General features: G+C 43.2%; 1 protein-coding gene across 1 annotated transcript in view; it reads left to right on the top strand.

Annotated features, from left to right (window-relative positions):
* Positions 1-26,006, top strand: part of LOC106091064 (ataxin-2 homolog) — a 36,009-nt gene extending 10,003 nt beyond the window's left edge. The window contains exons 3-6 of the mRNA XM_013257474.2: positions 16,078-16,439; positions 16,517-19,141; positions 25,107-25,252; positions 25,320-26,006. Coding sequence (XP_013112928.2) covers positions 16,078-16,439; positions 16,517-19,141; positions 25,107-25,252; positions 25,320-25,613 — 3,427 coding nt within the window. The 3' untranslated portion in view covers positions 25,614-26,006. The remainder of the gene's footprint in view (positions 1-16,077; positions 16,440-16,516; positions 19,142-25,106; positions 25,253-25,319) is intronic.
* The last annotated feature ends 1,042 nt before the right edge of the window (positions 26,007-27,048 follow it).

Here is a 27,048-nt window from a genome sequence, read left to right as displayed (position 1 = left end):
TCTTGTTTGTTCCTTCAATGATTTTGTTAAATTTAGAAATCTGATTATGTTCTACAAAATCTTTAAATCCCGCGATCCCATATTTCTGGTAAATATGTTCTCATTTTCCCACTCTACTCGAGTTAATCAAATACTCATACCAATAGTTCTACCTCATATGGATGGGATGTTTTCTATGAGAGTAGCACGTCCATTTAATTTACTTCCTAACTTCTTGCGTGCCAGTGATACATATCGAAGAAATAGGATGATTTCTCTTTTATTTTTTTTTATCTGTTTTTTTTTCCCCTTTTTCATGTTTTCCTTTCGTTCAATAAAGAAATGCATAATTCACAATAGAGAGATTTCGAACGTTTTTACTCGTTCACGTATGCGGTAACTCTACCGAATTCGTATCTTAAGTCCCTGGAAGCCGCAATTGCTACTCGATTTGGGTGAAATTATGCATAGAGTGTAACGTTAAGTCTCCAATGTCCATGATAAGTATTTTCCAAATCGGACTATAAGCAGATATAGATTCCACATCCCAATTAGTCTTCTGCGGTTTGGCAAAATTCTGTTGATTTCTTAACTATATCTCCATAATTTCTTTTGCATGTACTTAATTTTCATTTTAAACAATTCATTTTAAAATTAGCTAGCATTAAAAAAAATTGTTGTACGAAAAAAAATCCATTTACATTTTATAGTTCTTTTGAAGTTGTGGTCTGGCCAGACCACGTCCGCTCAAAAACGCTGAAAAAAAGGTTCGTCCGTTCTAGAGGTAAACTTGAATCGGACAGCAATCAATGATATGTGAAAAGTTTGTCCTTATTCCTTAATAGAATGTTCATGGGCAAATTTGAATTGCCTAGGATGAGAGTATGCTAATTTTGCTCAGGAACATTCCACTAATGAACAGGGGCAAATTTCTCACATATCAATGGTTTCTCCTTTTTATAGCCGAGTCCAAACGGCGTGCCGCAGTATGTCTCCTATTTGGGGAGAAGTTTTACATGTCATATTACCTCACAAATGATGCCAGCATTAGGATTGGAAACCACCGCTGAAAATTTTTCCTGATGGTCTCGCCAGGATTCGAACCTAGGCGTTTAGCGTTGTAGGCGGTCATCACAATCACAACATTCGATATTTTCGATAGTTTTAATTATAAATATCGATAGTATCGATACTATCGTTAATTTCCCATCTCCTCCTATATTTCAAGCAAAAATGAAATCAGGAGATCGATTTTATAGAAGCAATATCAATTCACAGACCAAATAAAACTAAGAGTAATAAAATCAGTGGGAAGTCATGAGAGAATTCGTTGTACAAAATGTTAGCCTAATCGGATGAAAATTGCGCCCTCTATAGGCGAAATGCATCTTAAAAGATACATTTAGTGTCGCATCGTTTATTTTTCTTTAATTTTACAAAAATTTTAGTATCCATCGGAAAAATATCAATCATATACAGTAAAAAACTTAAATATCAAGTGAGGTCCAAACCGGTCAATCAGTCAATAATCTAATATATAGCTCCCATATAAACCAATCTTCCGAATAGACTTTTAAGGCATATAGAAGCTACAATTTTTGCCTGGCATGGCAGAAATTTTTATTTTTTTTTCCTGAATTTTAAGAGCTAGGGCTGGCAAGCTATCGATAATCGTCACATTCGATATTTCTTATAATAAATATTGAAAGTATCGATACCATCGTAAATTTCCCTTCACCTATATATTAAATGAAAAGGAACAATATCAATGCAAAGGCTTAATAAAATCAAATTTCATAAAGTCAGTTGAAAGTCATGAGAGAAATCTTTGTACAAAATTTTAGCCCAATCTGATGAAAAGCAAAGTGCGCGCTGTTCATCAGATTGGGCTAAAATTTTGGCGCACTGTATCACACATAAGACACATTCGGTGTCGGATTGTTTATTTTGTTCCATTCCGTAAAAACAAATTAAACTTTGCCTATAGTATCGATAGGAAAACCAGTAAGGAGAGGCAAAAGTCGGGCGGTGCCGACTTTATAATACCCTACACCTACCCTTTAAGCTTGATGTGGAAGTTATATCTAATTCTGAACCAATTTTGATGAACTTTAGCTTATGTTTTCAGATGGGTTATTTTACAATTCGAGCAAATATGTTTAAATTGTAGTAAATATGGTTGACTAATGACAACATTATTGCAAATTAGTCAAAATCTAACGAACATATATATGGGAGCTATATCTAAATCCGATTTCGAGCGAACTGCTCAGATATAGTGGTAGTCGTCGAGGAAAGCGCTGTACAAAATTTTGGCAAGATTGGCCAATAAATGTGCTTGCAGTGGCTCTAGAAGTGAAATTCGGACGATATACATATATGACAGCTATATCTAAATCTAGACCGATTTCCATGAAATTCACCAGTAATATTAGGAGTCCCAAGAAAGTTCTTCCTGCTAAATTTCGAGAGAATCGTTTAACAAGTGAGCACTTTATTGGAATATTTCTCGAAATCGGACGAACATATATATGGGAGCTATATCTAAATCTGAACCGATTTCTAAACTATATCTAAATCGATTTCGAGATGCTGCTCAGATATAGTAGTAGTCGTCGAGAAAAGCGTTGTGCACAATTTTGGCAAAATTGGTCAATAAATGCGTTTAAGTGACTCTAGGATTGAAAATCGGGCGACATTTATATATATATATGTTTCGAGGGAATCGGTTAACAAATTGCCATTTAATTGCATTATTACTGCAAATTGGACGAACATATATACAGGAGCTATATCTAAATCTAGGACAAACTATACAATATAATCGAAAGTGCCATCGATATTTAGCCAGCTCTTAATAAGAGCCCAAATTTTGTACCCGAGTACATCTATGTTCTTCAATTAAGTTAATTTTTTGTAAAAATTTAAGCAGATCCTCGGTGGTGGGTTTCCAAAAATAGGACCTGTCGAACTTTGCACCCTTTTAGTTTTTATACCCTACACCATATGATGGGGGTATACTAATTCGTCATTCTGTTTGTTACACCTCGAAATATGCGTCTCAGACCCTACAAAGTATATATATTCTTGATCGTCATGTCATTTTAAGTCGATCTAGCCGTGTCCGTCCTTCTGTCAGCCGAAAGCAAGCCATATTTCGAAGCAGTAATGCTAGGCGTTTGAAATTTTGCACAAATACTGAGCCTCTAGAGGGCGCAATTCTCGTCCGAATTGACTGAAATTTCGCATGTGGTGTTTTGGTATCACTTCCAACAACTGTGCTAAGTATGGTTTAAATCGGTCCATAACCTGACATAGCCGCCATATAAACCGATTATGGGTCTTGACTTCTTCAGCTTTTAGAGGGCTCAATTCTTATCCGATTTGGCTGTATTTTTGCACGTGGTGTTTTGGTATCACTTCCAACAACTGTGCTTAGTATGATTCAAATCGGTTCATAATCTGGTATAGCTGCCATATAAACCGATCATGGATTTTGACTGCTTGATTCGCTGGAGGGAGCAGTTCTCGTCCGATTTGGCAGAAATTTTGCACAACAACTTCTCTCATGACTTTCAACATACGTGCCCAATACGGTCGGAATCGATCAATAGCTTGGTACAGCTGCTATATAAATCGATCTCCCAATTACAATTCATTGTGTAATATTGGGTTGCCCAAAAAGTAATTGCGGATTTTTTAAAAGAAAGTAAATGCATTTTTAATAAAACTTAGAATGAACTTTAATCAAATATACTTTTTTTACACATTTTTTCTAAAGCAAGCTAAAAGTAACAGCTGATAACTGACAGAAGAAAGAATGCAATTACAGAGTCACAAGCTGTGAAAAAATTTGTCAACGCCGACTATATGAAAAATCCGCAATTACTTTTTGGGCAACCCAATATTTCAGTTCATTCGGATAAGAATTGCGCCTTGTAGAGGCTCAAGAAGTAAAATCGGGAGATAGGTTTATATGGGACCTGTATCAAGCTATTGGTCGATTCAGACCATATTAGACACGTATGTTGAAAGTCATGAGAGAAGCCATTGTACAAAATTTTTGCCAAATCGGATGATAATTGTGCCCTCCTAGAGGCTCAAGAAGTCAAAATCCCAGATCGATTTATATGGCAGCTATATCAGGTTATATACAAATCGGATGAGAATTGCGCGCACGATTGGCTCAAGAAGTCAAGATCCAAGATCGGTTTATATGACAGCTATACCAGCTTATAAACCAATTTGAATCATACTCAGTACAGTTGTTGAAAGTGATACCAAAACACTACGTGCCAAATTTCAGTCAAATCGGATGAGAATTGTGCCCTCTATAGGCTCAAGAAGTCAAGACCCAAGATCGGTTTATGTGGCAGCTATATCAAATCATGGGCCGATTTGGTCCATTTACAATCCCAACCGACCTACACTAATAAAAAGTATTTGTGCAAAATTTCAAGCAGCTAGCTTTACTCCTTCGAAAGTTAGTGTGTTTTCGACAGACAGACGGACGAACAGACAGACGGACGGACATGGCTAGATCGACTTAAAATGACATGACAATCAAGAATATATATACTTTATGGGGTCTGAGAAGCATTTTTCGAGGTATTACAAACAGAATGACGAAATTTGTATAGCCCCATCCTATGGTGGAGGGTATAAATATGATGCCGTCTATGGTAGCCATAATGGTTTCAAGGGTTTTTAATATAATTGTTTATGTTATTTTCCTCACTATAAGAAGAGTACTACTTTTCCCCTATTTTTCTCCGACATTTCGCTGACGTTTGCAAAAAAAATATTTGCTTCATGGAAACATATTTTTAACCGTGAATCGCAAGTTCTTGGTGAGTCGTATATGAGTAAAATTTTGGTCTCGTGAGCGTAAGTCGACATGAAGTGGGTGAGCATGCGTGAATAATTTGTTTGTATCGTGAGCGTGCGTGAGTGAAAAATCACTCACGTGCACCCCTCTAACTCCAATTACATTTTTGCAAATTTTTGTCCATGAACATTCACTAAGGAACAGGGGCAAACTTCTCACAAATCAATGAGTGCTGTCCGATTATGGCCTCCTTTTTATAGCCGAGCCCGAGCGGCGTGCCGCTGTGCGACACCTCTTTGGAGAGAAGTTTTACATGGCATAGTACCTCACAAACGCTGCCAGCATTAGGAGGGGAAAACCACCGCTAAATATTTTTTTCTGATGGTCTCGCCAGGATTCGAACCCAGGCGTTTAGCGTCATAGGCGGACATGCTAACCTCTGCGCTACGGTGGCCTCAACTCCAATTACATAGCAGTTCTTATACATTGCCCATTGTTTGCCTATAAAGAAAAGCAAAGAACTTGACAAATGCGATTCATGGTGGAGGGTATATAAGATTCGGCCGCGGGACGGAACTTAGTATGCTTTTAGTTGTTTCGACAAACTTAGATCGACACCTGATCATGGTAGTGACATTAATAGCTTTTGTTTTCTTTCGATAAGACAGTAAGTACAATGCTGCACATATTTATTTAGATTTTGAAAGCCAATTGACCCTAATTTCCAGCTGCCGTCGTCGTCTTCTTAGTTTTGTATCATATTTTGTTTGGTAAAGACATGCCAATTTTTTCTTTTTGCGTGCGGCAAAATCTATGCGACATTTAAATGGTCGGAACTTTAATCTGTTTCCTCTTAGTTAAACGCCAATAATAGTTTTTACTCTAGTGCAGTTTGGTGGCGGCAGACGTTGCCTCTGACGACGCTAACATCTTGCCAATGTCGCTGCTGTTTCTGTCTTCGTACTTTATGCCTGCTTTTGTTTACTTTCGTGGCCTCATTCCATACCCATACTGCGCTCTTTGTATTTCTAGCTGATTTGAATTTGTTTTTCTCCTATAATTTGTATTTGCAGCAATGGCTTTTGTGTTTGGGCTAATATTTTTATTCATTTTGTTAATTATTTTGTTTATATTTTGAGTTTTTTCATACACTCCACTTAAATGATTCATGATGATAGCAAGTTACAATGCGCCTCTTTTTTATTTGGGTTAAAAATTGTTATTGGTTTATCAAAAGTGGTACGTACATCCATGTATACATATGTTTTTGGTTTATATAAATATGGCTCTTTTGGCAAGTGTTCTTAACTCCAAATTGGTATTTTTGAATACTGTTGCTTCAATGCCCCAAAATGAAAGCATTCAAATGAGAGACAATTTCGCTCTGATTCGTGATGTTTGGCCAAATTTTCTTTATATATTTAAAATAAAATTAAACGGCTATAGAGAACTGTCAGCACAATATGGGGCGCCAACGAAAAATATTTGAGAGTTGAAAACGAGACTGATATCCACATTCGGGGCCTAGCAGTTGGAGGGCCAGACCACCCCCAAAACCGTTCAAACAGGACATTTTTGGGGTAAGTGTACCAGTAGTCGGCAGTTTAAAGATTTTGCCTTTCTCAATCCATCCTCCTTCCGGGTACAAATGTTCAATTCAATGAAATTTGGTTTTTAAAATCCGAAATTTTGGTTTGTTTTAGATGTAATTATAAACAAGTAAAAGCGTGCTAAGTTCGGCCGGGCCGAATCTTACATACCCTCCACCATGGATCGCATTTGCCGAGTTCTTCTCCCGGCATCTCTTCTTAGGCAAAAAAGGATATAAGAAAAGATGTGCTCTGCTATTATTATATTATTACATGTTGGAGACCTGTGTAAAATGTCAGCCAGTTCGAATAAGAATTGCGCCCTTTGGGGGCTCAAGAAGTAAAATAGAGAGATCGATTTATATGGGAGCTGTATCGGGCTATAGACCGATTCAGATCATAATAAACACGTATGTTGATGGTCATGAGAGGATTTGTAGTACATAATTTCAGGCAAATCGGATAATAATTGCGACCTCTAGAGGCTCAAGAAGTCAAGATCCTAGATCGGTTTATATGGCAACTATATCTGGTTATGAACCTATTTGAAACTTTTTTGACACAGTTGTTGAAAGTAGGAATAAAATACTTCATGAAAATTTTCAACCAAATCGGATAGGAATTGCGACCTCTAGAAGCTCAAGAAGTCAAGTCCCCAGATCTGTTTATATGACAGCTATATCAGGTTATGGACCGATTTGAACCACACTTGGCACAGTTGTTGGATATCATAACAAAACACTTCATGCAAAAATGCATTCAAATCGGATAAGAATTGCGCACTCTAGAGGCTCAAGAAGTCAAGACCCAAGATCGGTTTATATGACAGCTATATCAGGTTATGGACCGATTTGAACCATACTTGGCACAGTTATTGGATATAATAACAAAACACGTCGTGCAAAATTTCATTCCAATCTGATAAGAATTGCGCACTCTAGAGGCTCAAGAAGTCAAGACCCAAGATCGTTTTATATGGCAGCTATATCAAAACATGGACCGATATGGCCCATTTACAATACCAACCGACCTACACTAATAAGAAGTATTTGTGCAAAATTTCAAGCGGCTAGCTTTACTCCTTCGGAACTTAGCGTGCTTTCGACAGACAGACGGACGGACGGATAGACGGACGGACATGGCTAGATCGACATAAAATGTCGCGACGATCAAGAATATTTATACTTTATGGGGTCTCAGGCGAATATTTCGAGTAGTTATAAACAGAATGACGAAATTAATATACCCCCCATCTTATGGTGGAGGGTATAAAAATTTAAATTTCTTTTATTAAATTCATAAAATTTTCAATATTGAAAAAAAGTGTTTTTCGACCAGTAGTCGGTACCATTTTCCAATGCTCTGCATGTCATGTTCCTCCTATAGTCGCCATATAGTATGTTAGTAGAGAAATTAATAATTATTAAAGAAATATATTGATGTACTTATGTAAAAACACAAGTTTGGCAGGCCAGTGCCGGGAAGTGTAACATTTTCGCAACTAAACTGCCACGGTCTCCGTGGCAAGATCGATGAGATTGTGGATTTTAAGAGTCGGATGAATATATTTGTCACAGCGATCCAGGAGACAAAGTTGACAAACACTGCAGTTTGCACAGTTGTCACGGATAGGCCTTCGTGACACACCATTCCGTGCAATCCCATGGGAGAGTTGTGTACGCACCGGATTGACCCGATGGAATCCTCATCGGAAAGGGCAGCCGCCTCAGTGTACGTGTTCGTCTTTTTTCGTCATGGAAGTGACACATGCCGGAGTGCCTTCTCCGCACGCTTCTGGTCCGTGCGAGGATTGAAAAGAGCCCCGCACCCAGGTTCTGTTCGGTTTGTCAGAACCGCCTCCACCATCGGTCGGTGTCGGTGAGGTGTAACCGGTGCATGGAGTGGGTACATTTCCCATCTTACTCTGCCCTCTCTTCACTACGGGAGTATAGTCATACTGGATATGTCACAAGGTGCTGTGTGAACATAGCAGTGGGTCGCAAGCGTTATCGTCGCCGCCTTCTGCGTCCTTCCCCCCCCCCCGACCTCTCTCGTACGGCAATATACGCAACGGCAGCATATCAGCCCAAATATTGCCAGGCCAGTGCCGGGGAATGTATCGTTTTTGCAGCTAAACTGCAACGGACTCCGTGGCAAGATCGATGAGATTGTGGATTTCATGAGTAGGAATAGAAGATATATTGGTCGCAGCGATCCAGGAGACAAAGCTAACCAACACCTGCAGCTTGCACAGTTGTCACGGATACACTACGTAAAGATCGCTCAAGGAATGGAGGTGGCGGATTGGTCTTCGTGATACACCATTCCGTGCAATATAGACCCATCTGGCGCTTGTGACCCCTACATGGAGTGAATGGGTCCGGTCATGCACTCCTGGTCCGGTACTGACGAGATGGAACTATACAACGTGTACATACCGCCGGTTGGTAGCTGTGTCCCAATTAATGGCCAAGCTTACAACCCCGACATAAGTGGGTTACTATCTGGCCATAATCGACTGGTACTAGGGGACTTTAATGCGCATTACATTTCATGGCATTCTCCCCTAGGTAACGAACAGCGTGGCATAGCACGTTTCGCAAGGTGAATGAGATGCCCCCACTAGGATTTCGAGGAGGTGCAGCATCTCGCCAGACATTTCCATTGCATCCACTGAGTGACATATCCTGGCAAGTCGTCATCTCCTTGGGGTCAGATCACCTCTCAATAATTCTCACCCTCACCCGCGACCGACCACCCAACTGCATAACCTCTAAGCGCCGGACGTTTATCAATCAGAAGAAGGCCGATTGGGCTGGCTTTAGAGCCCCGTCGTCGGTAGACGTGATGACAGGACCTCAGTCACTGTGATCCGAAGAGAAGCTCCAGGTTGTTCAACCGTCAATTTATTGTGCATCCCGAGAGAGACAGGGCAAGGAGGAGAACCATTCGCCGTATTCGTGGTCTCCGAGCCGATGAATAGCCATCACAATTTAAAGTGGCGCCAAATCATCTAAGATGTTGGGCCCCGACGGAATCTCTACATTGATGTTGAAGAATCAGGATTCACCTGGAGTTGAGTAATTCCCGATGTCCTGAAAATGGGCAGAGTGATCCCTTCTCTCACCAGTGGCAAAGACGCTTGGGGCATTACTCCTCCCGAGCCTCGTAGGAGAATTTCCATTCGCCGAGCATCAACATGGATTTCGAAGACTGAACAGCACAACAACAGCTTTGCATGCTATCACCGCACACGTTTGCCGTGGCAGTCAATCAGCCCAGGCCATGTGATAGGACGGTCCTCGTGGCACTGGACCTATCGAAGGCATTCGGATAGGTAGAGGTTAAACAGTGCCGGAGATATCACCCCACCTGGGGGAACTCACTGTTTCACTCGTAAAGTCTCTACCTATCCTCCATTCCACCCCCTACAGACGGCATAGAGATCGTATCATATGCGGACGATTGCACGATCATGGCATCAGGACCCCACTCATTGATAACATCTGCGATTGGTTGAACGTCTACCTCAACGAACTTGCCTCATATTTCGCTGCAAGAAATCTGAAGATATCTGCCACCAAATCTTCAGCCACATTCTTCACTACAAATACGCGTGAGGTGAATACTGAGCTGACTGTGATGGTCGATGGAGAAATGATTCCGACCATCAAGTGTCCCAAAATACTTGGCGTCACATTTGACAGCTCTTACACATTCTCCCCACATGCCACAACAATCTGCGATAAAGTCAAAAGTAGAAACAAGGTCCTCAAATCACTGGCTGGCAGCACTTGGGATGCATCATCTTGTGTATAGATATCCACTGCCCAGAAGCCTTAAGGTAGATCTACATGATATAGAGCGTGAGGTTCAGCGCTACAAGAGAGAATCTCTAGATCAAGCGGCATATCAAGCGGGTCTAAACAACATTCATGCAGATACGGTAGCAGATGCCGTAATTGGCTACCGGGTGAATGTAGTCCTTGGAGAACGACCGCCTCCCATTGCACCCGAAGAAATCGACCTCCGGCAGATGCAGCCGCCACAATTCCCACAGAGCTAGGATTGATGCCGACGTGCAAGATGTATGTCCCGATTGTAACCAGGGTCCGCACGATACGCGTCACTTGTTTAACTGCCTGGCCAGACCCACTCGACTCAGACCCAGATCCCTGTGGACGAACCCCATCTTAGTCGCAGGGTTCCTAGGTTTTGACACTCAACAGAATCAAGCAGACGAAAGATAGAACACAATAAACTACAACAACAACAACAACGAGAAAACCACGGCTCACGACTCATGAGACACTGACGTCTTACGAGACACTCACGAGAAAGTCACTATTCACTCACGAAACGCTCACGATATTATCGATATTTACAATTAGAAATATCGAATGTTGCGATTATCGATAGTTTGCCAACTCTACCGAGTAGTGGGGTTCAGAACTACTCTGTGAGATGTATGTTCATACTTGGGTGTACGTTCTTTGCATTTTAGGATTATTAGATTAATCGTCCTGGCACGGGATAGTTAAGATGGCAAAATATCAATGGCACTATCGAAACTATCGATATTTTTTTTTGTCTGAATATCGATTGATATTTTTCCGATCAATACTATCGACAAAAATATTTTTTTGCAAATTTGTACCATTTGCAAAAAAATAACTGTACCACAGTGGTACAGGGTATTATAAATTTGTGCATTTGTTTGCAACGGAGGAGAAGAAGAAGGAGAAGAGCTGGACCCATCGATAAGTATACCGATCGGCTTAGAATCACTTCCTAATTCGATTTAGCGTCCGTCCGTCCGTCTGTCTGCCAGTCCATGTATTCTTGTAATCAAGGTACAGGTCGCATTTGTTGTCTGATTTTCATAAAATTTTGCACGAATCACTTTTTTTGTCCAAGGACGAACTCTTGATTTTGAAAAATTGGTCCAGATTTAGATATCTTAATTTGATATGCCCTTTTAATGCTGTAGAAGTTAACATTTTGGTCTGATCTTTATCAAATTTGGCCTAATGTGTTTTTTCGACGTCTTAATACGTGTGCAAAATTTCATCAGAATCGGCTCAGATTTATATATAGCTTCCATATATATCTTTTATCCGATGTGGACTTTTAAGTCTTCATCAAAATCGGGTCAGATTTCAATATAGCTCCCATATATATCTTTCATCCGATTTGACCTATTAAGGCTGTAGAAGCCACAATTTTAGTCCGATCTTTACCAAATTTGGCATGAATTGCTTTTTGTCCCAATATATATGCAAAATTTCATCAAAATCGGATCAGATTTAGATATAGCTGCCATATATATCTTTCATCCGATATGGCTTTTAAAGCTGGAGAAGCAACACTTTTGGTCTGATCTTTTGGTCTGATCTGATCTAATATGTCTGCAATATTTCATCAGAATCGGATCAGATTTAGATATAGCTCCCATATATAGCTTTCATCCGATATAGTCTTTTGAGGCTGTGGTAGCCCCAATTTTGGTCCGATCCTTATAAAATTTAACACGAGATGTTTTATTTTACGTCTCATTAAAATCGGATCAGATTTAAACATAGCTTCCATATATATCTTTCAGCTGATATGGCTTTTAATGCTGTAGAAACTAAAATTTTGGTCCGATCGGTTTGAACCTTATAAAATTTAGCCTGAGATGTTAAACGTCCGGGTTTTATCGCCGGGTTTGGACTTATGTGGCCGCAGTAGCAACAATTTTCAAACGATCTGTTCGAAAAAAGTCTGTTCAGATTAGGATATAGCTCTCATATACTTGTATCTATCTATCTATCTATTGTATCTAATTGTAGGGTATTATATAGTCGGCGCCGCCTGACTTTTGCCTTTCCTTACTGGTTAATTTTTTAGTTTTGTGAAACAACACAAAATAAAAACAAAATTTTGTAGTGATATTATGTTCACCTAATTGTTCTTCATGCCAACTGGTTGTTGTTGTTGTAGCAGTTTATTGTGTACTATCTTTCGTCTGCTTGATTCTGTTGAGTGTCAAGACCCAGGAACTCCGCGACTAAGATGGGATGCGTCCACAGGGATCTGGGTCTGAGTCGAGTGGGTCTGGCCGGGCAGTTAAACAGGTGACGTGTATCGTGCGGTCCCTGGTTACAATCGGGACATACATCTTGCACGTCGGCATCAATCCTAGCTCTGTGGGAATTGAGGTGGCTGCATCTGCCGGAACGTAATTGAGCCAGAACCACTCTGGTTTGCCGGGGGAGGTCGATTTCTTCGGGTGCAATGGGTGGCGGTCGTTCTCCAAGGACTACATTCACCCGGTAGCCAATTAACGTGTCTGCATGAATGTAGTTCAGACCCGCTTGATATGCCGCTTGATCTAGAGGTTCTCTCTTGTAGCGCTGGACCTCACGCTCTAGATCGTGTAGATCAACCTTAAGGCTTCTGGGCGGTGGGTATCTATCCACAAGATGATGATTTGGATGATTTCTGCGATAACAGCCCAAAAGGTATTGCTTAGACAGCATGTAGTTATGTCTTCGCACTGGTAGGATCTTTGTCTCCTAATGGAGGTGGTCCACATGAGAACTGAGGAGACAGCCCGTTGCAGTTCGGAGGGCGGCATTCTGACAGATCTGAATATTATTCCACTGCGTGTCACAAAGTTGACGTGACCACACTGGCGCCGCATAACTTACCACAGACCAGCCAATTGCTTTGTACGTGGTCAACAAGGTTTCTTTGTCTGCACCCCAAGTGCTGCCAGCGAGTGACTTGAGGACCTTGTTTCTACTTTTGACTTTATTGCAGATTGCTGTGGCATGTGGGGAGGAAGTGTAGGAGCTGTCAAATGTGACGCCAAGTATTTTGGGACACTTGATGGTCGGAATCATTTCTCCATCGACCATCACAGTCAGCTCAGAATTCACCTCACGCGTATTTGTAGTGAACAGTGTGGCTGAAGATTTGGTGGCGGATATCTTCAGATTTCTTGCAGCGAAATATGAGGCAAGCTCGTTGAGGTAGACGTTCAACCTATCGCAGATGTCATCAATGGGTGGGGGGCCTGATGCCATGATCGTACAGTCGTCCGCATATGATACGATCTCTATGCCGTCTGGAGGAGGTGGGATGGAGGATAGGTAGAGGTTAAACAGAGCCGGAGATATCACCCCACCTTGGGGAACTCACTGTTTCACTCTACGGTGTTTTGACTTCTTATCCCTAAATTCCACAAATGACTGGCGGCCACACAGATAATTCGCGACCCAACGTTTCAGGCCTGGCTGGAGGGACGTGTTGGCGATGTCCTCAAATAATTTGGCATGGCTGACCGTGTCGAAGGCCTTCGATAGGTCCAGTGCCACGAGGACCGTCCTATCACATGGCCTGGGTTGATTGAAGCCACGGCGAAATGTGTGTGGTGATGGCATGCAAAGCTGTTGTTGTGCTGTTGATGCTCGGCGAATGGAAATTCTCCTACGAGGCTCGGGAGGAGTAATGCCTCAAGCGTCTTAGCCACTGGTGAGAGAAGGGAGATCGGTCTGTACGACTCCCCCAAACTCGGGTCTTTACCAGGCTTCAGTAGCGGGATCACTCTGCCCATTTTCCAGATATCGGGAACTATAAGAGTGTTCAATGACAGGTTAAGGACAGTGGTAAGGTACTCAACTCCAGGTAAATCCAGATTCTTCAGCATCAATGTAGAGATTCCGTCGGGGCCCAACGCCTTGGAAGGTTTGGCGCCACGGATGACATTCGTAACTTCGCCCACGGTAAATTGTGATGGCTGTTCATCGGCTCGGAGAACACGAATACGGCGAATGGCTCTCCTCCTTGCCCTGTCTCTCTCGGGATGCACAATAAATTGACGGTTGAACAACCTGGCGCATCTCTTCGGATCAGTCACGGTAAACTCGCCAAAAGTGACTGAGGTCCTGTCGTCCCGTCTATCGGGGTTCGAGAGAGACTTAACAGTGGCCCACAATTTGCCTGCACCGGTGCCTAAGTTACATTGCTCCAAGTGTTCCAGCCACAAATTCCTCTTATGTTCGTTGACTACCCTGTTTATTTCCAGATTCAGCTCGCTGATTCTGGGGTTAGCGGGGTCCATAGCACGAATCCCATCACGCTCGTCTGCGAGTACCACTGCTTGCGCCGGGAAATTGGGTCGCACTTGCGGTATTCGACCGGCTGGTATAAAGCGAGCGGCTGCTGCGTTGATGATGTCTCGGAATTTCCTCTCGGCCACAAGCACATCAGAGGGGGGTGGCAGTTCATTGAAGCGGCGATTGGTATACTCTCTGAAGCCAGTCCAATTGGCCTTCTTGTAATTGATGAACGTCCGGCGCTCAGAGGTTATGAAGTCGGGTGGTCGGTCGATGGTGAGGATTATGGGGAGGTGGTCTGACCCCAAAGAGATGACGGCTTGCCAGGATACGTCACTCAGGAGATCAGGGGATGCGATTGAGATGTCTGGCGAGCTGCTGCACCTCCTCGTAATCCTAGTGGGGGCATCCTCATTCACCGTGCAAAACGTGGAGCTATCTATCTGCTCTGCCAAAGTTATGCCACGCTGGTCGTTACCTAGGGGAGAATGCCATGACGAGTGATGTGCATTAAAATCCCCCAGAACCAGACGACTATGGCCAGATAGCAACCCACTTATGTCGGGGCTGTAGGCCTGGCCATTAATCGGGACACAGCTATCAACCGGCGGTATATACACGTTGTATATCTCTATCTCGGCAGTACCAGACCTGACTGCTACCCCCATACATTCCATGTATGGGTCACTAGCGTCAAGCGCAGGCGAGATAGGTCTATACTGCACGGAATGGTGTATAACGAAGGCCAATCCCCCACCTCCATTCCTTGAGCGATCCTTACGTAACACATTGTAGCCGTGACAACTGTGCAAGCTGCAGGTGTTAGTCAGCTTTGTCTCCTGGATCGCTGCGACCGATATGCTCTTCCGACTCATAAAATCTACAATCTCATCAATCTTGCCTCGCAGTCCATTGCAGTTTAACTGCAAGAACGATACATTTCCCGACACTGGCCTGGCAATAGTAGGGCTAGGGTGCTGTCGTTGCATAAATTGCCGTACGGGAGAGGTCGGGGGGGTCACATAGTCTGACGACGAGGACGCCGAAGGCGACGACGGCGACGCTTGTGACCCACTGCTGGCTATGTTCGCACAGCACCTAGCGACATAGCCAGTATGACTATACTCCCGTAGCGAAGTTAGGCCAGAGCAAGAACGGAAATGTACCCACTCCAAGCACCGGTTACACCTCACCGACACTGACCGATGATGAAGGTGGTTCTGGCAAACGGAACAGAACCAGGGTCCGGGGTTCTTTTCAATCCCGGCACGGACCAGAAGCATACGGAGAAGGCACTCCGGGATGTGCCTCTCCCATGACGAAAAAAGACGAACACGTACACTGAGGCGGCAGCCCTTGCCGATGAGGATTCCATCGGGTCAATCCGGTGCGTACAACCGGCTGCCATGGGATTGTGCCAACTGGTTCATAACAAATGGTGTAAACATATCGAAATCCATACATTTTATTTCAACCTATTTTATAATTATTTCAAAGAGCAATTTGAAGTTGAATAAACTGCTGATACATAAGAGAAGATTATTTAAAATACCCTGTTTATTTTGGTTTTTGTTTCCAGATATTCGAATGATAACCGACAGCCGAATAAAACTCGCCCACAAGCCCAAGGGATCTATAATAATGCCTTCTTCATGCATGCAGCCACAGCATTGGTAGGACATGTTGTACAAATGCGACTGAGATCAGGTAACATTTACGAGGGAGTTTTTCGTACATTTTCGCCCAAATTCGATGTGGCCCTCGAGTTGCCATCTTGCATAAAATTGAGCAAAAATTCACCCGATGAGTCAAAGACTGTACCAAATGTTATGATATTTCCCTACGATACGGTTGTTAGTATTTCGGCAAAGGACTTTGATTCACAGTACGCCACTGGAGGGACATTTCAAACAGATGCGGCCATATCAGAAAAATGCAATGGTAAGTGTGGGATAACACCACAAGCATTAGAGACACTTGTATGGAGCGAGCGTACACAATATTTTCTTTTACTGTAGGTTCTCGCTTTGACGAAAAGGAATTGGAACCTTGGGATCCATCTGGCATGAATGGTGAAATGGAATTTGCTCTAGATGACGCAGCAGCTAATGGGTGGGATCCACATGATATGTTCCGCAAAAACGAAAATGCATTTGGTGTCACATCAACATTTGACGACTCATTGTCGTCGTACACAGTGCCCCTGGATAAAATCGACACCGATGAGTATAAAGAACGTGAAGCCAAAGCTGAAAAATTGGCTGCGGAAATTGAGAGCAATCCTTCGTGTCGGGATCGCCTAGACCTGGAAAATGGCGATGAAGAGTCCATGTTTGCGGCGGTTTCAAGGCCTGATTTGGAGCGAGAACGTGAACGGGAACGTGAGCGTGAACGCGACCGTGAGCGTGAACGCGACCGTGAAAGAGAGAGGGAAAGGGAGAGAGAAAGGGAGCGCGACATGGAGAGGGAAAGGGAACGAGAACGCGAGGATAGAGAACGTGAACAGCGTGAACGGAAACGTTACGAACCTCCAGTTATGACAGAGCGCTACATAACGAAGCCAACGCGTTCTATTACCGGACCACCACCACCTGTTGCCATCGATCGGTCCCAGTCAATGGGTGGTCAAACACCAAGAGGCGGTGGCGGCGGACATAGCGGTCATGACCGTGACGATCGAAATGATCGTGGCGATCGTATGGATCGCAATGACCGCAATGATCGCAATGATCGCAGCGATCGCATGATGGGCAATAGCCTATCGTCATCGGTTTCGGGTATGGGTCTAGGACCGAACTCTACGCAATCATCTGCCGGTAACATGGCAGGTGGAATGAAGGGTTCAGCCCCATCCTCGTCTCAGATGTCACAACAAGATGGTGGCAACAAGTATCAAAGTGGTGGTTCGATGATGAAACGCAAATCCAACCCTCCTCTTAATCAAAAAATGGTACGCAACACTCCACCACCGAATAGCGGAAGCGGTCCAACCGGAATGTCGCAAGGTGGTGGCAGCAGCAATGTCATCTCTGGTGGTATGTCACAAAGTGGCAACAACTCGGGCGGACAAAAACAAATCATGTATAACACAATGCCAATGCAAAATCAACAGCAATCACAGTCAACTTATCAGTCTTATACCCCACCGGCTATGCATGGCGGTGGTCCCTCTCAATACCGCGGTCCCTCTAAACTGAATGGTGAGAGTGGTGGCGGTGGCGGAAGTGGGGGTAACAACATGGGCGGTGGAGGTGCGGGTAAACCAATGCCCCAAAGACCAATGCGCCAATATTCCGGTTCGTCGTCTAATTCGTCTATGACCTATGGCAATGATAGTCAAAACCAAGTTAGACATTCACAACATGGCCCAACGCACGGTGGCCAAGGACAAGGTGGAAGTGGAAGTTCACCTCCTCTGCAAGGTGGTGGGGGTGCCTCTCATGGTCCGAGCATGTCGGGTCCGTCTGTTCAACAACAGCCTCCTCCACAACCGCAACGCCAGATGCGATCACGCGACAATCAATTGCAAGATTTAAGGCAGTTTGGTCAAGAATTTCAATTGGCTCCATCACCGGGACCGCCAACACAACAGCAGTCACCTTCGGTGCAATCGCAGAATCAGCATATGAATCCGAACAAGGGTCATCAACCGCAGCCATCCGTATCGCCTCCCCAGCAACAACCGCCACCACATATGCAAACACAACCACAACAGCCACCACATGTTGCTGCGCATCCACCACAGCAGCATGTGTCAATGCAGCATGTACCGCAGCAACATCATGGAGGACCTCCGCCAGCACAGCAACAACCGCATCATAGTGGACCCCAACAACAGCATTATGTGCCACCGCATATGCAGCATATGCAACAAAACTTGCCGCCACCGCAGCAGCAACAACAGCAAACACAAAAGCAAATGCAACACATACCGCAGCAGCACAGCTCGGGGCCTTCGTCCATGCCCATGCAACATGTGCCCCAACAGCAGCAGCCGCCGCAACCACAGGCACAGCAGCCATCACACATTATACAGGATCAGTCAAATGTGCCACCAGCGGCTGTGGTCCCCACAAATACACAGCAACAACAATCACAGACTCAGCAAAATGTTTCGCCACAATCTGTCACTGGGCCATCGATGCAGCAAACAACCCCGCCCGTTGTCGATAATACTCCGCCACAGCAACAACAAACACCAATTCCCAAATCGGATACTTCCGTTGGCACACCTGCTTCATCGACAAACAGTTGCTCTACGCCTTCAGATAAAACCACACCCCCATCGAGCAACACAACCGTTGTGGTTTCTGCTGCTGTACCGCAAACAGCGCCGGCTAACAACAGTAGCACTTCTACGGGTACCACTACCACGGCACCACCTGTAAAGAAAACACATGTTTTGAACCCTTCGGCCAAACCCTTTACGCCCCGTAGTCCCAGCACACCAAATCCTTCACGTCCCCATACACCACAAACACCGGTCACCCTAACAACCATATATACCCAAGGTGCTCCTATACCAGCGTCTGCGGGTCAACAAACACCCATTTATATGATGCCTGGTCAACAACCAACTGCATTCCATGCTCCGGCTCATCCCCAAGCACCACAGCAACCTCGTATGAGACGAAGCAACTATGGTGAGTATGGCATTTTTTTTTTCGAATTATTCGCGCTTAGGCTAACATGGCAGCCTATCAAGCCATGTTATGCCTCTCTATAAGAGGGTCGCTTTGTTCGGCATTCCCCACAGTGACAAATTTGATCCCAAAATGAAGTTTCAACAGATTTTTAAGTAATTCGTCAACTATGATTTATAATTTACTTTAAATTTCGACTAATTTGCATTTCAACAAAAGAAGCCGCATGGGATGAGTTTAGTAACACTTTCGACAGTGATATCCCTAATAGAATTGAAAAAGCAGTTCACACTGCAGAAGTACCCCAGAGGAGTGCTGCTTCTATTTCTATTTATGTTCCTAAGCGACTTGCCTAAAGATGTAAGATCTGCACTATTTCAGATAGAATATTGAAAATTGAAATTATTCTAGGATCCTTGCCATTTTGTTATGTATGGGGCCTATCACGTCGGACTGCACTCATTGATATGTGAGAAGTTTGCCCACGTTGCCTAGTGGAATTTTAATGTGCAAAATTTGCAATTTTGTATTTGTGGAGACGTTATTGAGTTAGAATTACTCTGGTTTGCCAAGAACGGTAGCTGGTCACTACTTGCGCTACTGTAGCCTCGCTTAACCTATTGCTTGGATTAAGCCTGTGCCATGAAGCCTATCCAAAATATGTTAAATTGGATAGCTGTTACAACATGTAATTTTGTCTTGGTGGTGGAAGGGCATTTGTCTTCTGGGAAATCTAGGTTAGGAATTTTGTGCTAGTTGCATAACCCTTAATTTTTTTCCATGCCACGCCCCCACGCATGAACCAACTTCACGCCTGGTATTGTGTTCCCACCTAAATGCATGCCCTACACATGCTACCACTTGCTGCACCGATTTTACATAAGTGAGCTCGTAGTCCTATGTGTCGCGTTATGATACCGAAAGTCTTACTGACCTCCTTCTTACTTATTTCAGTAATAGTCTCATCTTCTCTCGACCTGGATCTACCCATAGGATTTCGCCGTTCTACCGACCGTTTCTCTGGGATTCACTGCCAAATTTGCTTTTTGCTTTCTCATTCAAAGTTACTCCGCTAGGGGTCAGCACCCAAACGATGCGAATCGTGCCATCCTCAGACAAGGAGTAAATCTCCTTACATTCCAAGACAGTTTGTGATTTTACCGTCCTGGTTGTTATTGCCCTTGTGGCCTATTTACTGTCTGTAAATATGTTCATACTGGGCGTACTCGCGTATTCCTCAACTCACGTATGCCGTTGTCGCCCGGATCTCTGCCTGCAGGACCGTATTATGGTCAGGCAGTCTAAAACAGATCTCTGTGCCTGGGGTTTCAATGTAAACGCCTAGGCCCACTCTGTCCTCCAGCTTTTATCCCTCCGTGTTAACATGATCTTCCAGATGGGTTCCGTCAATCCAAGACTGTGCCTCTGGCAGCAGTCCCTCGCACTTGACCTCAAGTGTCGTCTAAGGTATCCGATCGGAAAACTCTTCCATTCCTTCCAGGTTTCCTATCGTTGCCTCGCTTATACCGCCTCATAGCCGCAGTGGCTGCCTCGCTCTTTATCTGTATGTCTATGGGTCGGATGTCTAGAAGTCTCCAGTGCCCTAGTGGGCGTGGTCCTCATCCCTCTGCCTGTGCCAAGAACCTGTTGTATTATTCTTACGTTGCACTTTTTCTCCATCGTAGTTCACCAAACTACTGAAGTGTAAGTAAGTATTGGTGCCTGTGGACTATCCTCGGTTTCAGGCCCCTTTTTCAGCCTACGACCCGTCTACATTGAACCCAACATCTTTAAACGTTCTAAGTACGCTCCTGAATGTGACACTTCCAATTGCTATCCGAGATCACTCCTTAGTATTTGGCCTTGTCAGATATCAAAATTGTTCTATTGAGGAAACGTGGTGCGTCAAATTTGGCCACCTTCGTCTTCCTCATGATCAGGCAGAATTCAGTCTTCTCTGGGTAAACATTGAGACCCCTAGGTCTAGCCCAGTCTTGTGCCATCTGCAATACCCTTTCGGCCCTTCTGCATAGCTGGTTCGGATGCTTACCCCCAAGAAGTATTTAACTTCGTCTGCATAGCCACAATACGCCCCATGGCTTTGAGTAGAAAGGACGTAAGCTTATAGGTCTGTAGGCCTTTGATGACGAATAACTTGCCTTGCCCGGCTTGGGTATAAATACCACCCTTGCTTCTGACAGGCTTTCGGAGTATATGCAAGTTTCAGGCACGTTGTGAAAATTTTGGCCAGTTGGGGCGCCAGATAGCTGCCTCCTTCTGCCGTAACGCCGGAAATATTCCATCAGGTCTGGGTGGCTTATATGGTTTGAAGCTCCTCAAGGACTCCTTCACCATAAATTCTGTAATGATAAGCCTTCGATCGACACTATTATTCCAAGATTCCGGTGCCCCCGTGAGTCCCGTCGTATCCTGTGGAAAATGGGTTTTCATCAAAAGCTTCAACATGTCCTCCGTTGTCTCCCCTCTCACTCTAATGTCGTCTACTAACGTTCCAGTTTGTACATGGGTCTGAGAGAAAATTTTATCTTTGCGGCGTCATTAACGCTATCGACCTTTTCGCAGAAAAGCTTCCAGGAGGTACGTTTTGCATCTCTGGAAATTTTATTGTATTCCTTGAGCCGTGTGTAATACACATACCAATGTATGTGTATTTTTGCGACGTGCTCTATTAAATAGTCTGCGGACCTCTTTCCCAATATTGGGATTGATGTAAATGGATTAAAAATTAAATTAAAAATAAAAACACTGAAAAAAGGCCAAATTTCATACCTCGTTAATGGTACACTACGGCATGGTACATAATGCAAGTTTTTTTTACCTCGTCATGCTCTTTCTCCAGAGTCCTAAATAATGCAAATTGGATGAGTAGGTAAAAAGTTATGGCATTCAGAATTTAGGAGAAGTCAAAAGTGGTAAACTTTCCAGAAAGCTTATGTCCTCCTCCACAAATGTTTAAAACGTTTTGAACCGCTAAGATCAACAGGTAAAAAGTTATAGACTACCTTTGGCCGTTTGGCCCACCCACATAGTAAAACGTATGAAAATACAATGGTTGTGTTGGCTAGGTCATGTTGTCAGAATGAATGAAGAAGCTCCAGCGAAGAAGTCTTTTGAAGGCATGCATTGTGGTACACATAAACGGTACGACCGAAACTCCAATGGAAACAAAAAAAAAACTCTCGAAACTTGGTGTCAGAGATTGGAGTAGGAGCGCAGAAGATTGAGGCGCTTGGAAACCAATTCTAATAGCCAATTGAAGTAAGTCCTGGTGGATGTCGGAGGCGGTTGTGGATGGAACAGCGAATGCTAGACGAGTTATTTTCTTAAATACGTTATATTTTTATACCCACCAACATAGGATGGGGGTATACTAGTCTAGTCATTCCGTTTGTAACACCTCGAAATATTCGTCTAAAGCCCCATAAACCATATATATTCTTGATCTCGACGGTCTGAGTCGGTCTAGCCATGTCCGTCCGTCCGTCTGTCGAAATCACGATAGAGGTCGAACGTGTAAACCTAGCCGCATATACTTTTGCACATATACTTTATATGGATGTAGGTCGTTGGGCATTGCAAATGGGCCATATCGGTTCAGATTTAGATGTAGCTTCCATATAAACCGAACTCCCGATTTGACTTCTTGAGCCCCTGGAAGCCGATTTGGCTGAAATTGTGCATGCGGAGTTCTGTTACGACTTCCAACAACTGTGTCAAATACGGTCCAAATCGGTCTATAACCTGATATAGCTCCCATATAAACCGATCTGCCGATTTGACTTCTTGAGCCCCTGGAAGCTGCAATTTTAGTCCGATTTGGCTGAAATTTTGTATGTACTGTTCTGTTATGACTTCCAATAATTGCGCCAAGTACGCTCCAAATCGGTGAAGAACCTGATATAGCTCCCATATAAACCGATCTCCCGATTTGACTTCTTGAGCACCTGTAAGCCGCAATGTCCGTCCGTCCGTATGTCGAAATCACGATGGAGGCCGAAAGCGTCAAGCTAGCCGCTTGAAATTTTGCACAGATACTTAATATTCATGTGGGGATTGCAAATGAATATAAGGTCGATGTAGGTGGTTGAGAATTGCAAATGGGTCATATCGGTTCATATTTAGATATAGCTCCTATATAAACCGTTCCTCCGATTTGACTTCTTGAGCTCCTGGAAGCCGCAATTTTTGTCCGATCTGGCTGAAATTTTGTATCTACTCTTCTGTTATGACTTTCAAAAAATTTGCCAAGTACGGTCTAAATTGGCCTATAACCTGATATAGCTCCCATATAAATCGATCTCCCGATTTGACTTCTTGAGGCCTTACAAGCTGCAATTTTTATTCGATTTGGCTTAAATTTCGCATGTGGTGTTCCGTTATGACTTTCAACAAATGTGCCAAGTACGATCCGAATCGGTCCATAACCTGATATAGCTTCCATATAAACCGATCTCCCGTTTTGACTTCTTGAGTCCCTACAAGCCGCAATTTTTGTCCGATTTGGCTGAAATTGTGCAGGCAGTGTTCTGTTACGACTTCCGACAACTGTGCCAAATACGGTCCAAATCAGTCTGTAACCTGATATAGCTCCTATGTAAACCCGTCTGTCGATCATACTTATTCGGTTCCTAGAAGCTTTAATTTTTGCTGGTTTGACAGAACTTTGGTATGTAGAATGAAATTTAGCCCTTCAACTAAATTTAGTTTGTATACATTTTTAGCAGACTCCATGATGGTGGGTTCCCAAGATTCTGCCGGGCCGAGCTTAGCACTCTTTTACTTGTCCTTATTCTTATCTGATTTGGAAGTTGAGGTGATTCCTGTGGTGGCATCTTGTGAGATATTGTTTAGTCCGAACTTCACAATGATTCTTAACATTAAGGATCTTGGTCGCCTCGTGTTTGTGGTCAATGTTTGTCATCTGATTTCAGCTCGTTCACTTCCACGGTTACACCTTAGTAGCGTAGTTCAACACAGGTCGGCCAATCGCCTTATAAATAGGTTGTCAATAGGGCTTCCTTGTTCATTCCCCAAGTGCTGCCGGCCAAAGATTTGAGGACCTTGTTGACGACCCAGAATATATATACTTTATGGAATCCAAGATCAATATTACGAGGTGTTACAAACGGAATGACTAGATTAGTATACCCCATCCTATGGTGTTGGGTATAAAAATTTGCCATTTTGGTCATTGCTACTATAGCCAGTACTGTATCAATGCCTCCATGAAGTTTCGGTGAGCTCTTGAAAGTTTGGTTTTCATTGTTGTAACCACATTCTCATATGTGGATGTAGCGATTCTCGCCAAGCCCCGTAGGTAAGCAAACTCGTTCTGGTCCATAGGACCAGATCGCTGCAGGAGCGTTATGGCCATAGGTTATTTAATGGCTCCAATAACTGGCCTTGTCATATCAAATATCATAGGCACTCAGTTCAGGTGCTGGCCGGCTTCTCACTGAGACTCTCCACTCCATATCTCTGATTGTCCGCGACTAAAATTCAGCATCCTACTATCTGCAACTTGTGGACGCGCACGATAGCTCTTAGCGGAGGTTCTTGATGACGACGAACACCACACAAATCGGAGCTCACAGTTCCAACCCAGGGCAGTCCTGTCGGAAATTAAGTAGCAGCACATCATCGTACACAGCCCAGTGATCTGAATAAGATTGTTTTATGCAACGAAATGTGTTTGCCAAGCAGCAAAGCATTACTAATCAAATCACACCTAATGCTTTATTGGTTGTCGTTGTAGCAGTGGGTTGTACACTGAGGCGGCAGCCCTTGCCGATGAAGGACTCCATCGGGTCAATCCGGTATGTACAACCGGCTGCCATGGGATTGCTTTGTTGGGAAACATCAGCTGTTTGGTTCATAATTTATTCATAAATCTATCTATGAAAACCTTTTTTTATAAAAAAATATTATAATTCCCTTTTTTCAGCGCCAATGACGCCTTCACAGATGCACGCAACTGCGGCTACAGGACAGCCATTGTTGGCGTCAGGACCTTTGCCGGCACAGTTCATACCATACCCCCAAACGCCGCATGCACCACATTTCCAATCACAGCCTTATGCGCCACCAATGGTATGGTGTTTCGAACAAAGCATACGCAGTTGACATTAACCGATTTGTTGTTTCCCTTATTTTGCAGGTCCGAATGTTTGATTCACAGCCATTGCAATTCTTAACACAGACTCCTCCATCAACAACACCTTCGCCAGGCCAGCCGCATCAAACGTTCCATCCGCAACCACAGCCATCCCCCGCTGGCGGGGGTCCTCAGCCCACATTTGCCCCACAGACACAACAATACCATGTTGTGTGTCCCCTTGCCTTACATCCCACACAACTCATGCACAGTCCCTACTATCCAACGGCGACGACGCAGCATCCTCCTCAAGGTCAACAGTTTCAGTTAATTATGCCGCAGCATCCGGCCCAGTAGAGGAGAAGGATCGTTCGGAGAGTCATGTGTGTTCGTAAATTAGATTTTCATTAAAACCCTCCTACACCACTCCTAGCCACATCAACAAAAGAGGAAGTATTCAACAACACAATAGGAAAAACGACGTCATCGGGTCATAGGATAGCGCGTCGTCATCGATATTGTCGTCGAATTCTTTCAAATTGTCATTTGTCCCACAAGAAAAATGAAAAAAAAAGCAAAAACACATTGTCGCGCTAATGTAACATTGCTTTGTAATGTGAAAAAAATTATTGTTGCCTGTTTTAAAGCTTAACACTAAACAAACAAAATTGTGAAAATTACACATTAAAAAGCAAAAAGCAAAAACAAAAGTAAAACAAAACAAAACAAAAACACAAAATCAAAACATAATTATCATGTAATTCTTTGCAACAAAGATGAAAATATCCTGCTCCCCTCCCATAATATCTAAAACAAAAAATTGACCCTTTAGTTTGTTTTTATGCACTCCTCCTCCTCCTCGTCGTCCTCTCGCCTCTTTCTCTACCATCATTTTCTTTATTTTTTTATAATTTTTTTTTTTCGATATCCTCTACACTATTTTCAGTTCTCTTTTGCTTGTTTATCTTTTCTTTTGAATTGCCTCACCTAGATAAAGGAAAATTTTGCTCAAATGTTGAGAATTTGAAAAGTTAAACGTAAAAGAAAATCCAGCAGTGCTTTGAGTGTTAAAACAAAATATAATTAATTGATTTCGTTTTTTTTTCTTCTTTTTCTATTCGTATAATTTATAGTGTCTCAAATAGATAAAACATGTCTTATGTTCTAAAATAAAAGACATAAATTAAAGAGAAAACAAAAACAAAACAACAAATACATTAAATAATAAAAAAAAACCAACAACCAAAAAAAAAAACAAAAACATTAGACGAAGATTTTTAAGCATCATGGGGACTTATTTTTAGGGCGGCATTGTTTGGGAAAGTAAAATGTTTTTTTTGCAAGTGTTAGGTTAGGGTGCAGATATTAATTCGCCCCATGCCACTATCGCCATACTCCTAAGCCAGTAATTGGCTTGTTGTGCGCTCCAAAAACTATAAAGTAACCTCTAAAAAGAAAATTTTAAGTTAGAATTTCCGTGCTACTTACAAAATCCTTAATGGTTTTCAATACCACTCCTCTAAGTTGGTTCATATCTGGTATTATGTCTCCACCTAAGTGCCGGTATCTGTTAGACGCAAAAGCTGGACAATGACAAAGGAAATGATTCAACGTCTCATCATCTTCCCCGCATGCCCTACACATGCCATCACTTGCCGCACTGATTTTGAATAAGTGAGTTCGCAGTCCTATGTGTCCCGTTATGATATTTACTTCCTTTCAGTTATAGCCTAGTCTTCTTATGATCTGGATCCCCCCATAGGATTTTCGGCGTCCTACCTACCGTTTCGCT

The sequence above is a fragment of the Stomoxys calcitrans genome, chromosome 2, assembly GCF_963082655.1.
Source record: "Stomoxys calcitrans chromosome 2, idStoCalc2.1, whole genome shotgun sequence".
NCBI lineage: Eukaryota > Metazoa > Arthropoda > Insecta > Diptera > Muscidae > Stomoxys > Stomoxys calcitrans.
The sequence above is the reverse complement of the archived record's forward strand: the minus strand, read 5'-3'. Positions and strand labels throughout refer to the sequence as shown.